At 37.4% G+C, this 27332-nt stretch overlaps 1 protein-coding gene across 7 annotated transcripts in view; it reads right to left on the reverse strand.

Annotated features, from left to right (window-relative positions):
- Window positions 1–27332, reverse strand: part of SMARCA1 (SWI/SNF related, matrix associated, actin dependent regulator of chromatin, subfamily a, member 1) — a 76858-nt gene that overhangs the window by 39286 nt on the left and 10240 nt on the right. For 4 of the 7 annotated variants that reach the window (XM_032757584.2, XM_032757588.2, XM_032757587.2 and 1 more), the window contains exons 6-17: window positions 25613–25792; window positions 21738–21893; window positions 19877–20008; window positions 18516–18584; window positions 13507–13616; window positions 11618–11844; window positions 10535–10656; window positions 6831–6866; window positions 5735–5887; window positions 3846–3978; window positions 2728–2876; window positions 500–619 (exon numbers count right to left, since the gene is read on the reverse strand). In XM_032757584.2, coding sequence (XP_032613475.1) covers window positions 500–619; window positions 2728–2876; window positions 3846–3978; window positions 5735–5887; window positions 6831–6866; window positions 10535–10656; window positions 11618–11844; window positions 13507–13616; window positions 18516–18584; window positions 19877–20008; window positions 21738–21893; window positions 25613–25792 — 1587 coding nt within the window. The remainder of the gene's footprint in view (window positions 1–499; window positions 620–2727; window positions 2877–3845; window positions 3979–5734; window positions 5888–6830; window positions 6867–10534; window positions 10657–11617; window positions 11845–13506; window positions 13617–18515; window positions 18585–19876; window positions 20009–21737; window positions 21894–25612; window positions 25793–27332) is intronic. The other 3 variants (XM_032757585.2, XM_032757592.2, XM_032757590.2) reach the window with 1 other exon arrangement.

A 27332-nucleotide genomic window follows, 5' to 3' on the forward strand; every position in this document is an offset into this window, starting at 1 on the left:
CTAAATGTTACTAATATTATTATTCATATAGTTAACATTAAGTGTCAGGCATTATTCTAATAACTTTATGAGTATTAACTCATTTCATCATCAGAATCCCTCTATGATGTAACTATTATAACCTCCATTTGGTAAGTGAGAAAACTGAGAATACCCAGAGTCACTTAATTAGTGACAAGAGTTGAGATTTCAGCTCCAGAATTCAGGAATTCAACCTCAATCCTACACTGCTTCTCAATAACAAAAGTAGTACTAGCAGTAGTAGTAGTAGTAGTAGCAGCAGCAGCAGCAACAGCAAAAATGATGATGATGATGATGATGATGATGACAATAAACCAGTAAAATATATGAAAGATATACCTTGCATGAGATATTCAGACCTATATCAAATTTCACTCTAGAGCAGGGTATTTTAATAGGTAAGTGCCAGTGTTATTTTATAATTGTTATGGGGAGAAATGCTCATTTGAGGGTCTAATGGTTGAGAGTAAAAAGTTACCTTCTGTTTTTCTCTATAATCTTCTCCTTCAAACTTGTATAAACTTTGTTCAATGTCCATTCTAAAATTTCTTAGAGAAGACTCTCCCATTTTTTGCAGGCGTTCATTCATCTCTGCAGTCTAAAGGTGAATACATTAAAATGAGAAAATTATCACTGAATTACTTGTAAAAGTCTGTGGATTCTCTACCTTTTTAATAGTCAGGTTTTGACATGAAATATCCAGCCTGTTAATTTACAAGGTATGAATGCAATGCTAACATCAAACTTGAAGTGCAAATTTTACTTGCCCAAGTATTTCAAATATTTAAATGGCGCTTCCCAAGTACTCTCACTTAGGCTTTCTTTAAAATCTTTTATCAGTGAAGTTGTAGCCACATTATAATTGCTCTTGCATAATTTAAGTGGGACAAATAGCTAATGCTAAGAGAAAGGCAAAGATGGACTAAAAATACACATTTTGCATACCGATATGAAACATATTAACACAAGATTATTCAAAATGCAGGTTATTACCCGAACTACAAAATTCTTCTGAAAAGCAAATTCAACCAGTTTACAAGATATGTAACAAACATAGTAAAATACACCATGGAGATGAAATCAGCAAAATCCACACTGTGATTAACTCAAAAGGCAAACAACCTAGTCTTTTCACCAAATAAATTACAAGGAATACAATACATGGCGGGAGAGGGGGCCTATAGATTTTAAATATAGAGATGAAATCTCAACCATGGCAATTTGTATTTTGATTTGCATTCTGATTTAAAAATGAAAAGAAAACTTTTTAAGTATAAATATTTATGAAACAATTGTAAATTTGAATACTAACTGGATATTTGGTGTTATTAAAGAATTATTGTCACGCCTGTAATCCCAGCACTTTGGGAGGCCGAGGCAGGCAGATCACGAGATCAGGAGATCGAGACCATCCTGGCTAACACGGTGAAACCCTGTCTCTACTAAAAATACAAAAAAAATGGCCGGGCGTGGTGGCGGCGCCTGTAGTCCCAGCTACTCGGGAGGCTGAGGCAGGAGAATGGCGTGAACCCGGGAGGCGGAGCTTGCAGTGAGCCGAGATCGTGCCACTGCACTCCAGCCTGGGGGACAGAGCGAGACTCCGTCCCAAAAAAAAAAAAAAAAAAAAGAATTATTGGGGTTTTTCAGGTGAGACAATGTTATAATGATTATCTTTAAAGAGTCCTTCTATTTTAGAAAAACACAGTGAACTATTCACAGCTGAAGTATGTCTGAGACTTGCTTCAAAATAATCTAAGGAGGGGAAAAGATAACTGGGGATATAAACAGAACAGGACTGGTTGATGGTTGTTAGAAACAGGTGACAAGTACTTCGGAGCTCATTATACTACTCTGTCTACTTTTACTTATGTTTAAAATTATCCATAATTTGTGGAGAGGGGAAGGTGAACTAAACACAAAATTACAATATTCTGAAACAACTTATTATGCTTTAACAAATAGTGATTTAGTATTTCATGAAATGTTTTATAAAAGATTTTCAATTAACCAATGTATCAGTAGATGATTTCCAGTCCAGTGCAAAAAAAAAAAAAGATTATAAAAATATAGTCCCGGTCAGGCATGGTGGCTCATGCCTACAATCTCAGTGCTTTGGGAGGCAGAGGTGGGAGGCTCACTTGGGGCCAGAGGTTCAAGATCAGCCTGGGCAACACAGCAAGGCCCTGTCTCTAAAAAAGAAAACTAATTAGATGTGCACGTTGGTACACGCCTGTGGTCCCAGCTACTCGGGAGGCTGAGGTGGGAGGATCACTTGAGCCCAGGAGGTGGAGACTACAGTGAGTTATGATTGCACCACTGCACTCCAGCCTGGGTGACAGAGCAAAACCCCGTCTCTAAAAAAAAAAAAAAAAAAAAAAAAAAAAAAAAAAAAAAAAGCATTCCTTATACATGTGATTAAACACAAAATTTACTTGGCTTTTACCTTTTAGATATAGTATTTTCAATAAAGCATTAGATATAAGGTCACTCAATTTTAAACTCTGGTTCTTAGTCTTTCTCACCAAAAAAAAGTTTTTAAGCCTTAATCTACCCCTGGAAATAGATCTACAAGTTGTTGGAGAGAATATGAGTTATCTGAAACATGTAGATAATGTAGATAAACATGTACAATGAAAATATAACTATGCTGAAGTATGTTGATATTAAAACAATCCAGCATGAAAATAAAATGCTATTTTAACTAACCTTCTTTTCCCCTCTTTCCAGAATAGTTGTAATGTCTTCCTCTGTCAACTCACTCTCTTTAGAAGCAAAAACATGGGTGGCTCCATGCCGTATCATTTGTAACATTTCCTCTTTTGCCAGCTTGTTAGACTGTTGGTCAATGAGTCTTCCTAATGATAAAAATTGAAATTGTACATATTCAATCCATCATATTCCAAAGAAGGCATAATCATTCTAATCAGACATTACCACATTTAGCCATACATAAAGCTTTAAAGAACAAAAAATTACTGAGCATTAAGGTTATTTGTTTAATGAACAACCCTACAAGTTTTTCTTCTAGCATACTTTCTATTTCTATATGAATTCCCTTCTGTAAAATTCAGTTAAAACCCAGAAGGACAGAAACTTTTTCTCATGTTCAAACTCTGTTTTCAGATCAAACTTCTCCATATGAAAAGGTACCCTCTAATATGTTTTCAAAAAATTAAAAGTAGCCATTTTATCTGCTAAGTAATCTCAGGTACTTCAAAAAGCATGCTACTGACATTCAAGAATAAGCTAGTGATGTTCAACTACTCCATATATTAAATGCCAGGGTTTTAATTCAGAAGATTTCAATTAGCATTTTTTGTTTGTTTGTTTGTTTGTTTTTGAGACAGAGTCTTGCTCTGTCGCCCAAGGTGGAGTGCAGTGGCGCAATCTCGGCTCACTGCAACCTCTACCTCCCAGGTTCAAGCAATTCTCCTGCCTCAGCCTCCTAAGTAGCTGGGACTACTGGCGCATGCCACCACACCCAGCTAATTTTTTGTATTTTTAGTAGAGACAGGATTTTACCATGTTGGCCAGGCTGGTCTCAAACTCCTGATCTCAGGTGATCCGCCCGCCTCGGCCTCCCAAAGTGCTGGGATTACAGGCATGACCCACCTCACCTGGCCTCAATTAGCATTTTTAAATTTTTTCCTTTTATTTTTAGGTGATACATAACAATTGTACAGACTCATGGGATACACAGTGATGTTTTAATTTTTCCTCTAAGTTTTCAAATTTTGGTCAACTTTTATTAAAAGTAATCTCCGTTGAAGAAAACTACATGTGTTTTACAAAAAACACCTAATTAAATTTCTATGTATAAATACCTTGTTGTATAACAATTGAATCGAGTCTCAGTTTTATCTCAGCTCTTTCTACAATCCTCTCTTCAACGGTGTTGTCAGTGATGAGACGGAATACACGTACTGGTTTCTTCTGACCAATACGATGTGCTCGATCCTAGTAGAAAGAGTCCTAATATAAGATATTGGATATTCTGGATAAAATTTAGAGTATAGCCATCATATGCTATAAAATTCTAAAAATAAAATTAGTTCTTTTTCTCTAGATCTGACACTTTGGAAAAGAGCATGATGAATATTGAGAATATCTAAAGATCACTGGGAACAAAGAAATCTGCAAATATTATATTGTACCATTAATAGGAAACTTCCAGGACAAAGGGCAAAGCACCTGTGAGATGAATAAAAGAGGGAGCTGAAAGTTTCTGGATTGAGTTACTAAGTAACTTTAAGCCACTAAATATAAACATCTTCCAAACTAGCAAGGAATTTTATTAAGTAGTTAGTAAGGGTTGCTATGGTAGCAAAAGTCTGCTTTATCTCATCATCAGGCACTTCTTTCTGCTTACTGAGGGATATGCAGTAAAGAGTTATAAAAATTAATGGGATATTAATATCCTTACTATTCAGTAGTCTAGAACTGGTCCTATGGTTTATAGTTGGAATAGGTGACAGGTGGCAAACTTCTAGTGGTATAAAACCATCTAGGGAGAGTATTTTTAAAACACAGAAGCTGCTAGAGCAAATAGGTAAAGGGAGGAGGGTGGTAGAGAAAAAAAAATTTAAGTTCAAAACAGGCCTTGTACTAAATATAAAAACACTGGAGCCTAGTAACAAAGTTTCAACACAGCACATTTTTAAAACAGAATGCAATCCCCTGCACATATGTACATTAAACCTGAACCAACAAATCCTGAAAGATGGGATGCACACTAAGACTTCTACGGAAATGAAGTGCTATCACCATTAGATGTTCCAGTTCAGTAACACTGTAACTTACTGGGGCTTACTCCTAGTTAATCATATCAAACAGGTAGTTCAATACCATCGTAATGTAATAATAATTACGCCAAAGCATATTGATTTTGGAATGTTCCAGTGGTCAATCCCTTTCAATTCTCTATTATAAAAGGAAAGCCTTCTAAGTTATACCTCATTGGCATATGACTTTTCATTGCTCCCAAAAAGACAATTATCCATAGCTATATATTCAAAATCCTAAGAAGTTATTTTGCATCTTTTTACTTCTAAATTATATTTCTTTATCTGAAAATGTTGAGTCACATTGACAGAAGTTGTAGCTCTAGTTCAATAAATGACACCAAAATATCAAAGGGGTTACCTGTAGTGTCATGATGAAAGGTCAGAGAAACTGCTCCCTAAAAAAAAATTTTTTTAAGTGTAGAATAGCTTTTGCATGGTATCATTATTAAGTAGCAAGTGTTTTTCTGGAATATATTCCTTTCTTACCTTTTTGCCTTCTCTCCCAAATTGTTTTTTTATGAAAGTTAAAATCCTACCTCCCCTAATTTAAGTACTAAGGATTTTAATATATTTAGTTGTTAAGCAAAATAATAACAATAGATTGTTTTTTAATCCTTTTCATTAAAACAAATTTATGTGTCCTCTTCAATCTGTAGGAATGGGAAAAAACTGACATTTCTATTTCATGATAAAAACCAAAATCAACACATAAATGCTACAGTTGGATCTGGGGTGTGTTTGTTGTTTGCTTTCATTTCTTTTGTTTTTGCAATTAGCATAGCAACTGTGTTTTCCAGGATAATCGACTGTAACTTCTGCAAAATCTCTCAAAAATTGTTACCTTTTTATCATAAATGACCTTTATGTGTGTAAATAGCAACAGTATCCAGAGCTATGATAAATTTCTGACACCATTAAAGATTACTAACCATAGCTTGTAGATCAACCTGTGGGTTCCAGTCTGAATCATATAGTATAACCACATCAGCACTTGCCAGGTTAATTCCGAGACCTCCAGCCCTGGTACTTAGCATAAAGATGAATTTGCTACTATTAGGAGCATTAAAAGCCTCTATTGCTTCCTTTATTTTTAATTGATAAAGGGATAGAAGAAAAAGAGAAAAATAAAATTAGACTATCAGGGTCCTTAAGAAACAAATAAAAACATTTAAAATACATATAGAAAATCTTCACACACTTTATAATATTCCTTATAAATATACTTTATAATATTCTTCCATCTTCAAAAATATTTAAGCATCTATACATATACTGTACTGTGTGAATTTCTGTAGAAAGTATATCACATAAATGAAGTTCCTAATCTTTAAAAGCTTACATCAATAGAGACAAACTTAGAACAATTACATAGACAAATTTAACTAAGCAAGTAATAATTCATTTACATTATTTAAAAACAATAATGAAAACGTTTTGAGTGAGAGCTGAAAAATACCTAGGAGGTGAAATATCAGAAATCTCAACTTCATTTCCATTAGCTTATGAATGATTAGTTTAGAAGATCAACCAACAGAGAAAATGGTTTACAAATGGGAATGAGGGCAACGGATAAAGGGGAAAGTAAGAAGATTTCTATCAGTATGGTAACAAGGAACAAGCAGGTAAGTAATGAAGAAAATCAGGATGACAATCCAGGGATATTTAGTAAAGAATGTTAAAATTATTATGAATATTCTTACTATATAAAGATCTCATACAAATTAATTAGAAAAACAAAGTCCAGTAGAAAAATGAGCAGAATAAAAGAACAGACAATTCAGAGAACAAATACAAATGGTTAGAAAACACAATAATAATGTTCATTCTCGCTAGTAATCAAATAAATGCAAACTAAAACAACATAATAACATTTTTGAAGATTTAAAAAAAATGATAATACTCAATGTTGACGAGGGGGCGGTGAGACGGGCACTCTCATACATTGCTGCTGGGAGTATAAATTGGTACAACCTTTCTGGAAAGCAATTTGGCAATATGCATCAAGAGCCTTAAAAATGTTCATACCCTTTGACCCAGAAATTCCACTTCTAGGAATTTATCCTAAGGAAATAATCAGAGATGTGCACAAAGATTTATGTATAAGGACTTTCACTATAGCATTATTTATAATAGTGAAAATTTTGAAACAAACGATCAAGAATAGGGGGATGAATTATTTATAGTACATCCATAGGGTGAAATATTATCCTAAAATTACTTTTACAATTATTTTTTACGGACATTAAAAAGTACAATATAATATTGAGTAAAAAGTATCAGGATACTGTACTTTACATATAGTATATGAAGTCTGATACCAATTACTTATACATATTACATATACCTAAAAAGATAGGCCAGAAATACTTGTATTTAATTTCAAAACTTCCTTCAGCAGTCATATATTACTTGCATAATCACAAAGTATGGGCAATCTTTTTTAAAATAAATGGATGGCATGGTCAAAGTTTCAGGAAGAGAAGGTAACTCCCACCATCACAGGCAGCAGAGCAGGTAAAGGGGGCAGTATAGAAAGCAGCATGGTGTAGTGAGAGGCACCTTGGTGTAGAGGAAATAGCAAAAACTTGGGCATGAATCACAACTTCACCACTGATTACATCTGTGATTCTGGGCAAGTATTTAATCTCTCTGAGACACAGTTTCAAATGGAGAAAATTATACCAATACATTACCGCGCTGCTGGGAGAATTCAATTGGAACTTTAAGTTGCCTAGCTTATAGTAGTTGCTTGACAAATGTTAGTTCCTTTCCCTATAAAAGTGAGGAGGCCAATTAAGCAGAGGTTACAGGAACTGAGTCAGACGATGACCAGTGGCTTTGTTAGCTGAATTTAGCTGTAGTAATGGAGAAAGGGAAAATCTGAGAGCTGTTGAGAAATACTTATTCACAGCTGGCACACAATCAAAGTAAGGAATCAAACGTGGTCTTCTTCTTATCGGGAAAATAGATGAAATGACGGTGTGGACAACATAATGGGAAAGCAGGGCATTTCCAAGAAAAAAGGGACAGCTCTGACTTTGCTATACTTAAAGTCAATAAATGAAATTCAGAGTCTCTGAGGGGATAACATTGTTTGGAATTTTTAAAAACCAGAATAATTTGGACATAAATAGGTAAACAGTAGAGAGCTCAGTCAGAAATGCAAATTGGCTATTTGAGGTCAGAAAGCACGTACTGCTCTGCCATGATATTCTTTGTCCTAGGAAGAAGGATCATCCTGAATGGTACCATAGGGCCTATATTTAGTATGGATTCGGGGAAACCAATTCTCAGGAATAAGTCAGCAAAAGCTCAGTAACGCTTCAAGTTGCCATCTCAGAGAGAATGAAAAAACTATAGGACACGGAATAGTGTAAGCCTTGAAATATCCTCATATGTATAAATGTTATTGCAACTGTTTCCCCACAGAGGTAGCAGTAAGACCTTTAATATGAAAAGGGTCTGTGTGCTTGCTGTGAACACTATGCTATGCTAGAACCAGGCTTCAATAAGGAGGCACACAAGGAACGCAGTGCCCATTGCAGTTACGGAAGGAGCGGGATGCAGGCTAAGAGAGAGTCCTTGTAGCCTGAGATGGGGCCCTAAAGGTGTAAGGGAGAAAGCCCTGTGTGCAATTTCTCGACATGCAGTACGTACTGCAATATGCCATTTAAAACTGTGCTCATACCTATTATATCCACTTATCCTCACAACAACATTGTCAGAGAAAGAAGCCTAGGTGTTATTATCCTTAGAATTAAAGCTACTGAGGCTCAGAGAATTAAATGGCTTGCACACGCTGCAAAGTGGTGAAGTTGGTGCTAAAATTCAGGTCTTCTGAAACCAAGTTCAGTGCATTTTCCACTATACCACAAAACCATGATCTTTACCCAAAGCATGAGTACAGCAGGTCCTCAAGTAACATCATTTCATTATAAAACTGATGACAAAAAAAACAATCAATTCCTGGCCAGGGCCACTGTCCATATGGGTTTTGCATGTGCTCCCCATGTCTGTATGAGTTTTCTCTGTGCCCTCCCACAGCCCAAAGCTGCGCACAAAAAGCGAATTGGCATGTCTACATGGTCCCAGTGTGAGTGGTGTGTGTGCGAGCGTGCCCTGTGATGGAATGGCATTCTGTCCAGGGCTAGTTCCTGCCTGGGGTCCTGAGCTGCCAGAAGAGGCTCCAACCACTGTAATCCTGAACTGGAATAAGCAGGTAAATAGTTATCTTACTTGCTTTTATTAATCTTTCTTAAACGTATGTATGGCTCACATTTATTTCCATGTTTAATATCATAAGTGTTTTGGTCTTCACTTAGAAGCTTGGTGATGTCTTTGTGACCAGAAATATGCCACAGGAATTGGAGTCTTGTCCTGTCACACAGTTTGAAGTGCAGTGGCACAATCACATCTCACTGCAGCCTCAAACTCCTGGGCTCAAACCATCCTCCTGCCTCGGTCTCCAGAGGAGCAAGGACTACAGGTGCATGCCACCATGCCCGGCTAATGCTTTTTTAAATTTTATTTTATTTTATTTTTGTAGAGACCGGGTCTCGCTATGTTGCTCAGGCTAGTCTTTACTGGGCTCAAGCAATCCTCCTGCCTCAGCCTCCCAATCCCAAACGTTGGTATTACAGGCATGAGCCAACACACCTGGCCAGAACTTAAATCTTGTTTATATCAATTAGCCTAAGATAGAACTGATTTCATCATACATTGTTTTGATTGACATCGCAGTTTCTATAAGAACCTATCTTTTTTTTTTTTTAGACAGAGTCTCATTATGTCGCCCAGGCTGGAGTGGTGCGATGTCATGATCTTGGCTCACTGCAACCTCCGCCTCCCGGGTTCAAGCGATTCTACTGCCTCAGCCTCCTGAGTAGCTGGGATTACAGACGCACGCCACCACACCCAGCTAATTTTTTTTGCAACGACATTAAGTGAGGACTTACTGTACAGACTTAAAACAGAAGCCAAAGACAGAGCTCTGAAGGATCACAGAAAACAGAAGATAAATTAGCAAAGCCTTCCAAGAAAAAGTGCTTTAAAGGGTATTAAACGCATTAGACCCATGACATTTGTGAGGAATAATCTAAAGACCTGTAAGAATTTCCATGTTTGAAAAAAATACTGCATACTAGATAAGCTTACTCACTAAGTGACTCATTCCTGCAGGCCAACCTTTTAGTGTCCCAAGGTTTAAATCCATGATAAATACCTATACCTATGTTGTCACATGTAGTTTTTACAAGAGCTCTATAAGAACCAAGATCATTCCCTTTACAGATTACTATGCTTCATGAGTCTTTAGGGTTGCTTATAAACTGGCAAAATCTCAGCCATTAAACTCCACAAATGGCAAAGGTCTGCTATAGCTGGCAAATTAGGAAAAGAAAATGACATGAAATTGGAGGTCAGAGAGTAAGGTGAGAAACTGTTAGTAATTTAAAAGGTCAGAGATAGGCATGGTTAGAGAAAATAAGGATGGGATGGTGTAGTGCCCTTTAGATAAGTGATGATGTCTTTGAAGACCTTGAAAAAGATGATTTGTAAAGAATCAGTGGAATGGAAGCCACACTGAAGATTGAAGAGAGAAAGAGATGGTAATGAGAAATTCAATGCACCCACCTAAAGAAAAGGCAAAAGTTCAAAACTACCTAATGTTGATATACATTGCTTAATTGAACTCTGATTTCTGAAATCTTATTTTATTTTCTCTTCCTCACCTCTCTTTCTTCATGCGGGGTTTGTCCATCCAGGCGACAATACTCATAACCACGCCACATGCAATAATCTTCCAAAATATCCAGCAAACGAGTCATCTGGCTGAAAATGAGAACCCTTGAACCTAAAACATTTCACCAAGAAAAAGTGAGTTGTACAACTTGTGTGAAACTAACTTAAAAGCTACAAAATAAACATATGCAACATAAATGTAGAGCACATGAACACTCCACTCACACACACACACACACACACACACACACACACACACAAGCACACACCTTCAAGTGATGCTATATATAGAATTATGCATTTGTTGAGTTAGGCATGTTTTAAGGTCTTCAGAATCCTCCACACATATTGCAATGACTTAAAAGATTGCCTTTACTTTTTCTTAAGGATGAATGATGGGTCCACAGGCTCTCTCACTGGACTACAGCAATGGTCTCCCAACTAGTCTCCTGTTCCTAGTCTCTCATCCTCAGTAGACCCCCATACTGCTTTCAAGGTTCTCTTCCTAACAGGTAAGAGTGACATACTCTGATTGTCACTCTTCACAGCCAAGTCTTCTCTAATGCTCCCTCTGCCTTCAAAATAAAAGTCCTAACTCCTTAAGGCATGGTTTAAAATACCTTTCATAATTTGGCTCCATCCATCTTTCCAGATTCATTAACTGCCACTCTACCCCAAGTACCACAGGCTGTCTGTGTTCCCTTGTTTCACACCTCTGTTTCATTGCCCTAGAAAACCCTTCCCCTCCTATTCCCCATGGTTCACTCCTACACATTCTCCAGTGCTCATCTCAAAGGTCATCTCTGTGAAGACTTTCCCAACTCCCAGTTTCGCAACATATCATAGCACTTATCACAATGAATTGCAACTATTCCTCCTCACTACACTGTGAGCTTATCCAAGGCAAAGATTGTTGTCTTATTCATCTTTGTACACCCAGCCTGTAGGACAATTCCTGGCAAATGGTAAGTACTTAACAATGTCTGCTGAATAAGTGAATGAATGAATATGGAAAATTTTATTTATATACAAGTCATTAATATAAATTTATTCCATGCTAATTTATTACTCACCCTGTTCTTTGAGTTTGGCCAATAGTTTATCCAGAACTACCATTTTACCACTGTTGCTGACAATATGCTCATCAGTGGTATAAGGTGGACCAGGTTCAGCACCATCAAACAGATATGGATGATTACAACACTTTCGAAGCTGCATCAGAATGTTTAAGAGTCGCATCTTGTCCATCTTGCCAGAAGAGTTTAAAACATCAATATCTTTCATCAGGATTTTTGTATACCTAAAAATTTAAACTATAATTAATCATCAATTACTAGAAAGTTAATGTCATAAACAAATGTTCCTTTGGCCATCAGATTAGATTCCTGTTCAAAGATAAACAAGATTTGATTTGAGATTAAATGTAATGGGCAAAACCAACAAAGTAATGAATATTTGAACATGTGAACTGTGTATTGCTTATAAACCTGTTTCCTCCTGCTTTAACCATGATGAGAAATTGCCATCAGTTGACAATTATTTAGAGAATTCTATCTGCTAATTATCAATAACTACAACATTTGCCTGAATTTGACATCCAACATTTACTTGTTTGAACTAAAAACAATTTCAATTTCTTATACCTGTCTTCACAGGTCATTTTTTTTCTGATCCTATAAATATTTTTCATTCTCTTTTCTAAAATTCCACCCCCACAGAGACTTATGTGTATACAGATACACCCAATCAATGATAATATGTAATTATAATAATTATCAACTTTTGCTGAGTGCAAGTGCCAAGTATCATGTCAAGGGCTTTATATGAATTATGCCACTAAATCTTCATAACAATTCTGAGTATTTACTAGTCTCATCCCCATTTTACAGACGGAAATTAAGGCAGCTAAGAGAAGTTAAACAACTTACTCAGGGTCACGGAAGGGACAAAACCAGGCTGTGATCTTATGTCTGAGTCCAAAGAATACACTCTTAATCTCTACCTTATACTGGCTTGTGTAGTAAAGAAATCATATATTTTATACATGATCTAACTGTATTTACATACATAACATTTTGCTCCTATTAGCAGCACTATTACATTATTAACAGTTCCCACTTATGATTCCTTGTGACTTCCCTTGTCAATGTCCTGCTTTAATTGCATTTATCTAACCATTCCAGATTCTATTTTTGTAATATCCATGATCACTGACATTTTCATCAACACTAGTAATATGGTTATAATTATTCTCACTGAAGGAAAAAGCAAGAATGCTTTTTTTTGAGACACAGTCTCACTCTGTCGCCTACCCTGGAGTGCAGCGGCACAAACATGGCTCACTGCAGCCTTGACTTCCTGGGCTCCGATAATCTTCCTGCCTCAGCCTCTCATATAGCTGCAAACACAGGTGTGTGCCACAATGCTCAGCTAATTTTATTTTTTATTTTTTTGTAGAGATGGGGTCTCACTTTGTTGCCCAGGCTAGTCTTGAACTCCTGGGCTCAAACGATCCTCCTGCCTTGGCCTCCCAAAGTGCTGGGATTACAGATGTGAGCCACTGCACCTGGCCAAAGAATGCTTTTAAAGAATGCTTTTTAACTAACAAGTATGCCACTGACATTACCCCCTTTAATCCTAACATCATCCTCATAAGTTCAATATTATTATCCCCATTTTACAGAAAGGAAATTTAGGCTATGTAACTTGCCCAAGATAACTAGCTATTAAGTGGTAATGCATGGAATTCAAACACAGACCTATAGACTCCAAAACCTATACTCTTTTCAAAGGGTTAAATAAAATACTTACAAATTTTCTCTGAAAATATCTGAACTACTTAACTTGCCATTTAAATATAAAATGTAATTTTTGAACGAACAGCATAACTGAACAACTACAAAGCTAATTTTTAGTAAATTCTTACACACAAATAAGTTTTAAAGGAAATGAAATAGCTCACCATTCTCGTTGCATCTTACTCAGCCCCAAGTAAATCTTTATTTCCTTTTTAGGTGGCAGACTCTTCTCTACATCAGTTTTTATACGGCGTAACAAAAATGGTTTTAAAACCTAAAAGGTGATCATTTTTATAAAAGTTTATGAAACATTAAATATGATTAATAATGTATTTCATTAACAACATTGATGTGAAATTTACTTCCCACTGCATAGTCTGACAAACACTACCAATACCAGTTGCGAACTTTCTTGGTAAAGAACCACCAAGTAAGAGTCCATTAGAAAATCAGCATAGGGGACCTAAAGTAGGCATTCACGACTTCATGGCACAAAATACATGAAAAACTAAGACAACAAGACTATTGGTTGCTGAATAAGCACTAAAGAACCGTTAAAAAAAAAAAAAAAGAAGCTGCTGTAACACAAGATTTTTTTTTTTTTTGGAGACAGAGTCTCACCCTGTCACCCAGGCTGGAGTGCAATGGCATAATCTCGGCTCACTGCAACCTCCGCCTCCTGGCTTCAAGCAATTCTCCTGCCTCAGCCTCTTGAGTAGCTGGAATTACAGGCATGCGCCACCACGCCTGGCTCATTTTGGTATCTTTAGTAGAGACGGGGTTTCACCATGTTGGCCGGGCTGGTCTTGAACTCCTAACCCCGTGATCCACCCGCCTTGGCCTCCCAAAGTGCTGGGATTACAGGCATGAGCCACTGTGCCCAGCCCACAACAAGATTTTTAAACCTGAGAGGAAATCTGAAGTCAGAATATGGATCAGGGAGTCTTCAAAAATGAAATAAAAATGCAGGTCATTTCAAAGTACCATCATGTGCCACTTAATGATGGGGATATGTTCTAAGAAATGTGTTGTTAAGTGATTTCATCATTGTGCTAAGATCATAGAGTGTTCTTACACAAACCTACATGGTATATGTATTTATTTGTTTTTTCATATAGAAAACCACGTGTCCCAGCACCATTACTCACTATCAATCATTTCCCCTACTTGATCTGCAATGCCAGTATCAAGTGCCATATATCAGTTCTCTATATATGTTCCATTATAATCTGATGGGACCACCATCATCTATGCGGTCCATCGTTGACCATACCGTTGTTATGCCAGTGCATGACTGTAGTTAAATATATAAATGAGGAGAAAATATTCAATATGAAGGAAAATATAGATGAATAGAGAAAAAAAGATAAAATAGTCAGTGTATACCTGGAAGACAGGTTCTATCACAATAGTGCTACAATCTATAGAGTACCTACCTACAATGTGCCAGATACTATACTATGAACTTTACATGTATTATTTAATCCTTACAATAAATCTGAAACAAATGTTATCATTTCTATTTTAGTAAGGCCATCAAAGGAACTTTGCTAGCAAGTGGAAGATGTGGAATTCAAACCCAGATCAGGCTACTTCTAAAATCAGCTCAGTCCTGACTAGCTGTTGTGAGCCTAGGAAAGTTCTCTAATTTTTCCAAGCCTATTTCCTCATTGGTTCATCCAAAAACAAATATACAATATGTGTATATACCAAACTTTTTTTTTTTTTTGAGACAGAGTCTCGCTCTGTCACCCAGGCTGAAGGGCAGTGGGGCAATCTCGGCTCATTGAAACCTCCGCCTCCCAGGTTCAAGCAATTCTCCTGCCTCAGCCTCCCAAGTAGCTGGGACTACAGGCGCACGCCACCACGCTCGGCTAATTTTTCCTATTTTAGTAGAGATGAGGTTTCACCATGTTGCCCAGGCTGGTCTCGAACTCCCGAGCTCAGGCAATCTGTCTGCCTCGACCTCCCAAAGTGCTAGGATTACAGGCGTGAGCCACTGCGCCCGGCCCACCAAACATTTTTTTTGGCGGGGGTGGGGGTGGAAGGGGACAGAGTTTCGCTCTGTCGCCAGGCTGAAATGTAGTGGTGAGATCTCGGCTCACTGCAACCTCCGTCTCCCAGGTTCAAGCCATTCTCCTACCTCAGCCTCCCGAGTAGCTGGGACTATAGGCGTGAGCCACCATGCCCAGCTAATTTTTGTATTTTTAGTAGAGATGTGGTTTCACCATGTTGGCCAGGATGGTCTCAATCTCTTGACCTTGTGATCCACCCGCCTCGGCCTCCCAAAGTGCTGGGATTACAGGTGTGAGCCACCCTGCCTGGCCAAACATTTTTAAATGCGGATAATGATACCTATTTCCAAGTCTGCTGTGGAAATTTGTGGTAATACATGTGTAGAACTTAAGTATATAGTAAACAATAAACTGTAGCTATTATTATACAGGGGAAGAGTAAAAGAAGACTTCTGGATTCTGGTGTGAGCCTCAGAGTTTTCTAAAAGATATCCTTAAGAGTTTAAACTGCCTGTGAGATACTTAAGCAAAAAGACTCCAAAGGCAATGGGATATGAAAGTATAATGCTTAGGAGAGGGATACAGAGAGGTCAATTCAGGAGGCATCAGTATATAAGTGGTAGGTAAAACCATGGGAGTGGATCCCCAAGGAGAGCATGTATGAAAGTCAAAGACAAAGCCCTATAAAATGCTAAACTTTATAAGAGACAGTCAAAGAAAGAAAAGCCCACAAAAGGGACTGATAGGGGTGGACAAAGGGTAAAAGAAAATCCAAAAGAGAACAGTATCCTAGAAACCAAGCAGCAAAGAGTTTCCAGCAGGAGGAGATAGTTAGCAGCTTCAAAGCAATAGCCAAGATACTGACCAAAAAGCGTACCCTGAATTCAGCAACTGGAAAGTCACTGAAGACACTGTGAGATAAGTTTCAGTTGTATGGAATGGATAGAAGCCAGTGGTCAATGGATTCAAGAGTAAACAGAAGACTAGGGAGTAGATATGGAGAGGATAAACTACTCTTTCAAGGAGCTTAGCTATCAAGGGAAGAAAACGGAATCACAGCCAGAGGAACACAGTGTTGTGGGAGCACTGTTTTGCATATGTGTGAGGGTGGATGGGTACGTGTTTGGGTTTGGGATTAACAAGAGAGTTACCTGAGCATGTTTACACTTAGGGAAAAGACCCAATATGGATGGAGAGGTAGAAAATACAGTCAGTTAAAAAGATAGAAAATATAGTCAATTAAAAAGAGGTAGAAAATACAGTCAACTAAAAAGATAAATCATGGCGGAAAGACCATAAAGAATAGGAAGAGATGAGATCAAGGATTCACATGGAAGAATTAGCTACTGACCAGAGAAAAGACACCTCTTCCACTCCAATAGAAGGTAACAGAGATGCAGACCTCCTTAGAAGGTAGATATCCTTGAAGGACTTCCTACCTAATGTCTTCTTTTTTCTCTTTGAGAAAGGAATGATGTTACCTGATGAGGGAGAAGGAGGGCAGGAGATACCTAGGATAGAAATCTTGGGGAGACTGGGGAAGGTCTGAAATAGTTGTTATAGGAAACAGGAAAGAAGACTGTAGAAGGCCATGCTGAAGGATCACCAGTATCATGACATCTCAGCTTATGTTATGGAACATGGAATCATAGTGGTTCCAACCTGGACAGTTGTGAAATCTTCTTTACCAGTGTTGGGCAGCCCCAATACAGAGATGTCCACTCTGCTAGTAAGTGGCAGAAGCAAAATTGAAACCCAGAAGACAGAGAGACAGTTACATTACATTATTCCAGCTTATGGTTTTTGGGTAGGTATGGCAGACGGAGAAGCGAGCAAGGGAGTTTAGGAGTACTGGTCAAAGACGGTTCGAGTGATAGAAAATGAGTTCATTGCTGGATACAGAAAAAAGTCACAACAGAAATAAGCTGATACATGGGGAGAAAATGCAGAGGTCTGGGGATTACAGGTCTCTGTGAGGTAACACGACAAGTACAGAAGGATTAACCTGAACGAAAGCACTAGAAAGAGATGAGAAATTGTGATCAAAGAATAGAAAGTTGGGGCCAGGCACAGTGGTTCTCGCCTGTAATCTCAGCACTTTGGGAGGCCAAGATGGGTGGATCATGAGGTCAGGAGTTCGAGACCAGCCTAGCCAACATGGTGAAAATCCGTCTCTACTAAAAATACAAAAATTAGCCTGGCGTGGTGGCACGTGCCTTTAGTCCCAGCTACTTGGGAGGCTGAGGCAAGAGAATCGCTTGAACCCGGGAGGCAGAAGTTGCAGTGGGCCAAGATCATGCCACTGAACTCCAGCAGCCTGGGCTATAGAGCGAGACTCTCTCTCAAAAAAAAAAAAAAAAAAAAAAAAGGAAAAAGAAAAGAAAAGTCGGATGCGGTGGCTCAGGCCTGTAATCCCAGCACTTTGGGAGGCCCAGGCAGGCAATTACCTGAGGTCAGGAGTTCGAGATCAGCCTGGCCAACATGGTGAAACCCTATTTCTACTAAAAATACAAAAATTAGCCGGGCGTGGGGGCACACGCCTGTAATCCCAGCTACTCGGGAGGCTGAGGCAGGAGAATTGCTTGAGCCCGGGAGGCGGAGTTTGCAGTATGCCACGATCATGCCACTGCACTCCAGCCTGGCCAACAGAGCAAGACTCTGTCTTAAAGAAAAAAAAAAGAATACAAAATTGGCATACAATGAATGTTAAGGAGCCACCCGATGATGAACAGATTAACAGGAAACAAAATGGGTGCGGGATAAAACTGCAAGACAGCTTAGGCTTCAGAGGAAGAGCTTTATACATGACAGTGGAGAAGCAGTAGCTTAGAAGTGGCAGTGGGGGAACTAGGAGAATACCGGTACCATCCTGAGGAACAGTGGGGTGTGGGAGCAGGAACAGCCTCTCTATTGGAGAGGACCACATTATTCACAGGGGAGAGCCAAGGCAAAAAAGCTGTTCTTGAGAGAGGCTGAGGACATAGAGGAATTAAAAAAAAAAAAAACCAAAGAGGCTGTCAGAAAGGATAGGAGGGAGAAACAGTGACATTGGGCCAAGAGGCAAACACAAGTTCAAACAGATTCCACAGCATTTTGTTTTCTGGGTTAGTTTGCGTATACTATTTAATTACTGAATGTTCTTGTCTGCTATTACTTACTGCATGAAGTCTTTCCACGAGTTTTTGATCACCAAGACAATTTTTAGTGTCAAACCAAGAATCAAAGTCCTGTAGAGGGGTGGAAATTCTCCAATGAGTGCACAGTTTTTTTAAATATACCCGATATTCTATAGATTCTTATACAACCAATATGGAAATAATGGATTTAAAAAGTACTTTCAAAAATATTATCAGCTGTGATAGCTACTATTATTTACTTCTGAAAATAAGTAAAATACTGGAGCAGTTAACAAAATTTGAGCCCCATTGTGTAAGAATTCTGTCAACTTTTTCCTTAAAAGATATTTATTACACTTCCCCATACTGTGGAAATATTATATCTAGTTTAAAAAGTAGAATATAAAATCAAAGACATAATGCTAATAAGAATGTTAATTTTACCAAACAATAAAACAAACAAAAGCAAGATAAAGTGTGCAAACCAACTTATGGCTGAACTTGCTACTTTTTATTATCAATTAATAGTCATAATGGGGCCGGGTACGGTGGCTCACACCTGTAATCCCAGCACTTTGGGAGGCTGAGGTGGGCAGACCACTTGAGGTCAGGAGTTCGAGACCAGCCTGACCAACATGGCAAAACCCTGTCTCTACTAAAAATACAAAAAATTAGCCAGGTGTGGTGACGGGCACCTGTAATCCCAGCTACTGGGGAGGCTGAGGCAGGAGAATCACTTTCACCCGAGAGGCGGAGGTTGCAGTGAGCTGAGATTGTGCCACTGTACTCCAGCCTGGGGGACAGAGTGAGACTCCCTCTCAAAATAATAATAATAATAATAATAATAATAATAATGGGAAAAATCAAGCACCAAGGTTCTTAAATCTTTCCATTTAGTTTGGTGTCCTAGCATAACTTTGTGTTAATGATAAAATATATATATATATAAATCACACATTTACACAATATGCTGTCTTTCAAATCATATACTCTGAGCTCTTCAGCACTCACCAAATGTCAATGCCTACAATAATCAAAGATCATTTTATAGCTTCCACCTGCCAAACTAGTATACAAAAATATGTTTCAAACTCCTTCAACTTAACGAAAATAAAATGGTGAATGCACTACTATGGACTCAGCCTCACATCATAAGTTTTAGGAGTAATATGATAGAGACAAAGTTGAACAGGCAGGTTGATCTCAAAGACAAGAAGCATACTATTTCTCAAAAGATCCTCATTTTAAAACTTTGTACTAAAGAACTCTTTCCTAAGAAAACCAAAACATGCAGATAAAAAATTACAAATTAAAAAGTACCATAAATTTCAATCTATAGTGTTTTAAAACACATGTCAGTGAAAATAAGAAAGTTATACTTAAAACGTATGGCTTAAACTTACATCTGCAGAATTAAAGACATCAGGCAATAAAAAGTTGAGTAAGGCCCACAGTTCATGCAGGTTATTCTGCAAAGGTGTTCCAGTTAGGAGCAAGCGGTTAGTCGACTTGAACTCACGAACAATCTCTGAAAGCTAGAAAATAATACTCATATGAGGATTATTTTACTTATTAGAATGCTCAACATTCAGTTATACTGTAATTTATCCAACCAATATATTTTTGACTACAATATAACTTGAAAATTTTCTATGGAAAAATACCCTAGTTCAGGTGACAATGCTGCAGTGAGGCAAAACTGAACATTTCTATACTTAAAAGAATGCAAGCCAGGCGCAGTGGCTCATGCCTGTAATCCCAGCACTTTGGGAGGCCGAGGCAGGTGGATCATCTCAGGTCAGGGGTTTGAGACCAGACTCGCCAACATGGTAAAACCCCATCTCTACTAAAAATACAAAAAAAATTAGCTGGGCGTGGTGGTGCATGCCTTTAATTCCAGCTACTCAGGAGGCCAAGGCAGGAGAATCGTTTCAATCCAGGAGGCAGAAGTTGCAGTGAGCTGAGATCATGCCACTGCACTCCACCCTGGGCAACGGAGTGAAACTTCGTCTCAAAAAAAAAAAAAAAAAAAAAAAAAAAAAAGAATGCAGATCATATTTATACCTTAGACCCTCCCCCCAACTTCAAAATTTTCGTTTCTCCATTTTGGGCTCACAGAAAAAAGTCAGAACTTCTCCATGGAATCCAGGTTAGCCATTTTACACAATAAAATCTCCATCTCCCCACCAACCACATTCATCTACATGCCTAGACACGTTCTAACTTGGCCTGGTCACAATTTTTAAGCCCCAGAATTGAGCTGATTTTCCCAGTAACTTATATTAACTTTCTAAACATAAGACCACAAAAATTAAGACACAAAAAGCACAAAAGAATGGTAATCATATGAACAAAAATGCACATTTTTATAATGATCTTAAATAAAAAATTATTCTCTAACATGCGTCCTCTTATCAGATACTAGTTCCAATTTGAAATTAGTATAATCCACCTGGTGGTTCTGCTCCAGTTCTGTCCCTGTTTCTCCCAAATTAGCCCAGTGATCCAAAGAGAGGTTCATCATAATTGAAGCTTTTCCTACTGTTGATGGAGTTGAATGGCAAGAAATATTGATATTTTTCAGTGTTAACACCACACTCTAATTCACACAAGTCAGATAATTCCAGGAAATTATTTTCTCTCATTCATATAAATACATATAAGGTAGCCCCTCAATAAAAATAAATCAATACAAATGATATTTGTACACTAAATATTCTCAACAATATTAAAATACTACAGCATAACAGAGTTAGGCACAGGAGGTATACCAAAGGAACACTTATTTTTCTTTACATTAAAAACTGTGCTCAATTTTAATGTGTCTTGTATTCAGTAATTTAGATTTGCATTCACATTCCATGAATAAAATCACAATGTTCCATCTTTTTTTTTGAGACAGAGTCTTGCTCTGTTGCCAGGCTGAAGTGCAGGAGTGAGATCTCGGCTCACTGCAACCTCCACCTCCCGGGTTCAAGCTATTCTCCTGCCTCAGCCTCTCAAGTAGCTAGAACCACAGGCATGCACCACCACACCCTGCTAATTTTTGTAGTTTTAGTAGAGACGGGTTTTCACCATGTTGGCCAGAATGGTCTCAATCTCTTGACCTTGTGATCCGCCCTCCTTGGCCTCCCAAAGTGCTGGGATTACAGGTGTGAGCCACCACACCCGGCTGTTCCATCATTTTTTATTCTGAATACAGAAAAGTGAACAAACCAACCTGGTAATTAAATGTAAACTTTAATAAAGATATTGATAACTTACCTTAGATTTTTCATTCTTTATTCTGTGAGCTTCATCGATGACTAGGTATCGCCAGTGAAACTTTTTGAATACAGATTTTTCTTTAATTACCATCTCATAAGAAGTAACGCAAACATCCCACTCTCCTGGCATCATTTCATCACGAATAAAAGCAGCCTAATGCAAAATAAAATACTTCATATTAGAATATATTTATATTAGAATATGTTACCAGATGATCACAGAATTAAAATATCAAGAAAATATTAAGAGTTCTAAGAGACCCTGAGGATCATTTAGTTTCATCCATTTTAGAGATGGGAAAACTGAGGCCCAAAGATAGTTGTGTGGTCAATTATCTGGATGACCTGCTAATATATTCATTAACAGAAGAGAAACAAAGCCTTCCCTTACAGAAATACAGCATAGTCAATGACCTAGAAAAGTTCCTATGACCAGAAATCACAAAGTTACTGGGCTTGTCTTCATATCATGGGGCATCCAAAAGAACACAGACAAAGTAACACTTTCTGAACAACATATTCTTGCCAAGATCCAAGAGTTACCAACATAATACAGTTTCAACAAATAGAAAGAACTCAATGTGCATGAATGATTCCAACCTTTCGAGAACTCTTGTATGTCCCTTCTTCATTTTCTAGCTGGGCTGACTCATACACTTTTTAACTGTTAAAAGGTCATGGAAGCCCACTGATGTTTTTGTGAAGTTCCAGATGTTGCCATGAGGCTACAAATGTGATTTCATAAAGGGGACTTGCTCTGTCTAGTACAGGAGGCTATGGAAAACAGTGAGACTATTTAAAACTATTTTTAAGTCTTCACAGGCAGTGGCCAACATGATAGGTAAGTTGACTGAGAGCATTTTTAACTTGTATGAGCTGAATTCCAGATGTTATTGGTCAAAATAAAACCACAAAAGTTAATGGGAAGCAGCAAAATCTATATTAAGAGGCTGATTAGTATTATAAATCTGGCTGGGCACCGTGGCTCACGCCTGTAATGTCAGCACTTTGGGAGGCCAAGGCAGATGGACACGAGGTCAGGAGTTCAAGAACAGCCTGGCCAACATGGTGAAACCCCATCTCTACTAAAAAATACAAAAATTAGCTGGGTATGGTGGCTCACACCTGTAATTCCAGCTACTTGGGAGGCTGAGGCAGGAGAATCGCTTGAGCCCAGGAGGTGGGGAGGTTGCAGTGAGCTAAGATGTCACCACTGCACTCAAGCCTTTGCGACAGAGTGAGACTCCATCTCAAAAAAAAAAGTTGTATAAATCTGAAGTTACAGTGCATAAACAAAAGTAACTGTTCCCTGCAAAGTCTTTATTTCATAATTCACAACTATATACTAAACACACTGCAGACTCATTCAACAGATATTTACTGAGTGTCTACTATGTATAAGAGAATCACCTGGACTGAAGAGGAGGACAGAAAAAAAAAAAAAGGCCTTTTCAGAGATCTCAGTTGCACCCTGGGAAGTGATCACATTTATAAATTTAATTAAGACATTAGGGAATAGGAGACAAAATAAAGAGAAGTAGAGTGCCAGACCCCATTCAGTCATGCTAACACCTTATCCTTATTTGATTTTGTGAAGCTCTCAGTTTGATGGTTTCGCCTACAAGTTTCATGGAACAAATGCATATTTTTAATTTAAATTAGCTCTGCTTTGAACTTTTTGTAACTATTGGATGAATTCAGAGTTAAACATCTCGATAAAACATTAAAGGTGTCACATAATCCAAAAGCTCTCATTTTAGAGGTGAAAAAATTAAGGTCCTTGAAGACTCACTCAACCCCACACAATCAGTAGCAAAGCCACAACTGAAATCAAACCCACTTCTATGTCTACTATCTTTGATACCTCTGGCATGGAAAAGGAAGGGGCCACAAAGCACATTGGTATCAATCAGACAGGATCAACAGTATCTCTAATAATCTCCCAACTCAATTAAATGCCTATTATAACCTACATCAAATTTTTATTACTAAAATATTACCTTCATAAAGTGTTTACAGAAGACCAGGAAAATACAAAGACCCAACATATCTATCCTATGTTGTACCAAGATTCAAATCTGTCTATATGTAATGATCTGGACTTCCTCTATACATATCCACATCAATCTCTAAGTGCTGAACATGGTACATTTATTATTTATGTAATTGGCAATTATTGGTTTTCAAACTCTTTTGACCATAGCCCACAGTAAAATTACCTTTTGAATTGCAATCCAGTATATACATATATGTTTGAGTGTGTGTACACAGAAAGAGGCAACTTAAAAGTTTCTCAAAGCAATATTTATCCTTATTATAGTATGAAACACTCTGTAATTTGCTATTCCATTCTCTCTCAATGTTGCAGAAAATTGTTGTCACCAAGTACTAAGCTGAAGTCACAACCCACTAATGGGTAGCAACTCACAATTTGAAAAACACTAATTTTGAAGACTGGTTTTCAAGATTAAGAAATTTTTCAAAGCCAGGCACAGTGGTGCACACTTGTAGTCCCAGCAACTCAGGAACCCGAGGTGAGAGGATCGCTTGAGCCCAGGAGTTCAAGGCTGCAGTGAGCTATGATCACATCACTGCATTCCAGCCTGGGCGACAGAGCGAGACCCCGCCTCTGGAAAAAGAAACAAAGAAATTTTTCAAGCCACCAGAATCCTAGCCTCCCCAGGAAGTAGAGATAGGGCAGTCATAAATTAAATATACTGAGTCGTTATGAAAACACACACCTAGATATTTATCTTTTGCTTTTAATCTTTAAGAAATAATTTTAGCAAAAGCTCAATACTTTAGAAATGCAAAGTTTATATGGAGTGGTATTATATTAGATAACAATGGTGACCAGAAAGAGTTCTAAGTGACTAATTTGCTTTAGGGAAATATTAGGCATAGGGAAGAATCTGGCCTGTAATTGTAAACTTATGAGCTCAGTATTTCAATATTTAAATTATGTATAAGTTAAATTTAAATAAATTTGAGTAATTTTTCTTCAAGCAAAATGATAAGGATAAAATTATGTAATTCATTGCACTACCATTCTTTTGAGGATATCTTTAGATAATCTATCTAAATATGGAAAACTGAATACATCTCTAAACTGTGTTCTCTGGAGGCAAAATAAAGACAAAGTTTAATAATAAGCTTTCTAAGCTGATTATCTGTTTTAGTATTTTTACATAATATATTATTTTTAGATTAATTCTACAGTCCTAAAATGATTGTAGCCTACTAGACTGACAAATGGCTGATTTAAACACACCCCCCAAAATGCCCAGTTTCTAATATTACCTGAGAATATATACAGACATGTATTTTTCTATTCAAACACCAAAACTGAAAGCTGCGTCTATGCACAAACGCAAAACACGAGGCTCTCTGTATATATAGAAGAGGTTCCAGTTGTGTACATGCATATGCGTGTGTGTACACCAAGTTAAAAGTCAAAAACTTAAATATAAAATTTTAAGTAATGCAAATTTACATATTGTTGGCTTCAAAATAGCACAAATGAGAGTCACTGGTAAGATATACTGTCAATAAAATAAGATGTTTTTAATGAAAAGTCACTCAAAGTACAGTTCAAAAATGCTTAGGTTAATGAACTAGTTAAAGCAAACGTAGACGAAGCATAACAATGGATTGTCTATTATTAATAGGTGATATATCTACCTCATGGGAGTGTTGTGAGAATTAAATTAATAGATGCAAAGCACTTAAAAACAGAGCCTAGCTTAAAGTACGTACACCTTAAGTCTTATTTAATAGTAGTCAACTCAGATGTTTTTAACGGCAATAATATGTAACTCGACTCCAGAAATGACGTTATTCTTGACTGCCTTTTTACACTTGTTTCTCACTTACTCTGGCATCCTTGTCTCCGACAAAACAAATGACACGGAGAGATGGGACCCATCGTTTAAATTCATTCATCCAGTTGTGTAAAGTAGACTTTGGAACTAAAACCATGTGAGGTCCAGGAATATTTCGGTAGTGTTTCAGGTAACCAAGCAAAGCAATTGTTTGTAAAGTTTTCCCAAGGCCCTGCATTATCATCACAAGGAAAAACATCCATGAACATTTTTTCTGTAAGGAAACATTTTGTTAGGAACAACATAACAAAAGATCTTTGTCCACTATCTCGCAAGGGCAATTATGTTTCTACCAATGAAAAGTAAAAATACCAAATACCTTTTTTTAAAGAAGATAATCAAATCATTCCAATTCAGTATTGTACTTACCGTGAGCACAAACAGAAACCAATAACTTGCAGTCAGAATGTTGCTCAACAAAGCAACTTTCTATTTAGAACATTTTTCCTCCTAAAGGAGAAAGCAATCTACTATATAATTTTTCTACTTGTTCTGAAGTTAGGAATTTTCTGTGTGTTTGTTTTATAAAGACACGCTTCCTTTGCCAGCCTGCTTAGATACTGGTCTTTCTTTCCTATTGTTCTTAACATTATTACAGCCCAGACATTAAATATTCAGACTATGTGTCTCAAGGGGCTTGTGGCTCTGTACTTGCATCTCACACTCTTAAAAACTTTAGGAACCACAAAAGAACAGAACTTTGCAGCCAGAAAGAACCTGAGAGAGAGCACCAACTCCAGAGGACTTTTTTAAAAATAATATATTCATTATCTATGAACCCATACCTGACCCATAAGAAAGGGAACTAAGTCCTTTTTGGGCCTCCTAAAACTGCTTTTGGTTTTATCTCTGAGCAAGATATATACTTCTTTTTATAAATGTCTACTTAAAGCTATTTTTCTGATTGTATCCTATCTGATATGTCATTTAATGAGACAACTTTTATGAATACTATACATCAAAACCTTAAAATGTTTATACTCCTTAACCAAGTAATTCTACTTCTAGGAATCCTACGGAAATAATCTGAGAGGTACAGAAAAACTAAATTACAAGATTCTTATAGCGGCATTATTTACACTATACATCAGGCAATCCAAATGAACAGCAATAAGAGAGAAGTTGAATAAAACTATGGTACCTCCCAAGGATTATTATGCAATAATTAATTATGTTCAGAAAATGTCTTAATTACATGGAAAATATGTATTAATGTAAATAAATCAGAATGCCAAGTTATATATACAATATGATTTCAACTATACAAAATAAGTACACCCAGAAGAAAAAGACTAAAATGAAATATGCCAAAATGTTAGCTGTGGTTACTTCTAAGTAGAAGAATTATAACTTAATTTTAATTATTCATTTTTTTCCAAATTTTCTATACTCCTTAAAGTGTCTATTTTTTAGTAATTAAAACATATCTGGTATCAGCTGGGTGCAGTGGCTCACACCTGTAATCCCATCACTTTGGGAGACCGAGGCAGATGGATCACCTGAAGTCAGGAGTTTGAGACCAGCCTGACCAACATGGTGAAACCCCATCTCTACTAAAAATACAAAATTAGCCAGGCGTGGTGGTGGGCGCCTGTAATCCCAGCTACCTGGGAGGCTGGGGGAGGAGAACCACTTGAACCCGGGAGGTGGAGGTTGCAGTAAGCCAAGATCACGCCATTGCACTCCAGCCTGGAAGACAAGAGCAAAACTCC

The sequence above is a fragment of the Hylobates moloch genome, unplaced genomic scaffold, assembly GCF_009828535.3.
Source record: "Hylobates moloch isolate HMO894 unplaced genomic scaffold, HMol_V3 SCAFFOLD_7, whole genome shotgun sequence".
NCBI lineage: Eukaryota > Metazoa > Chordata > Mammalia > Primates > Hylobatidae > Hylobates > Hylobates moloch.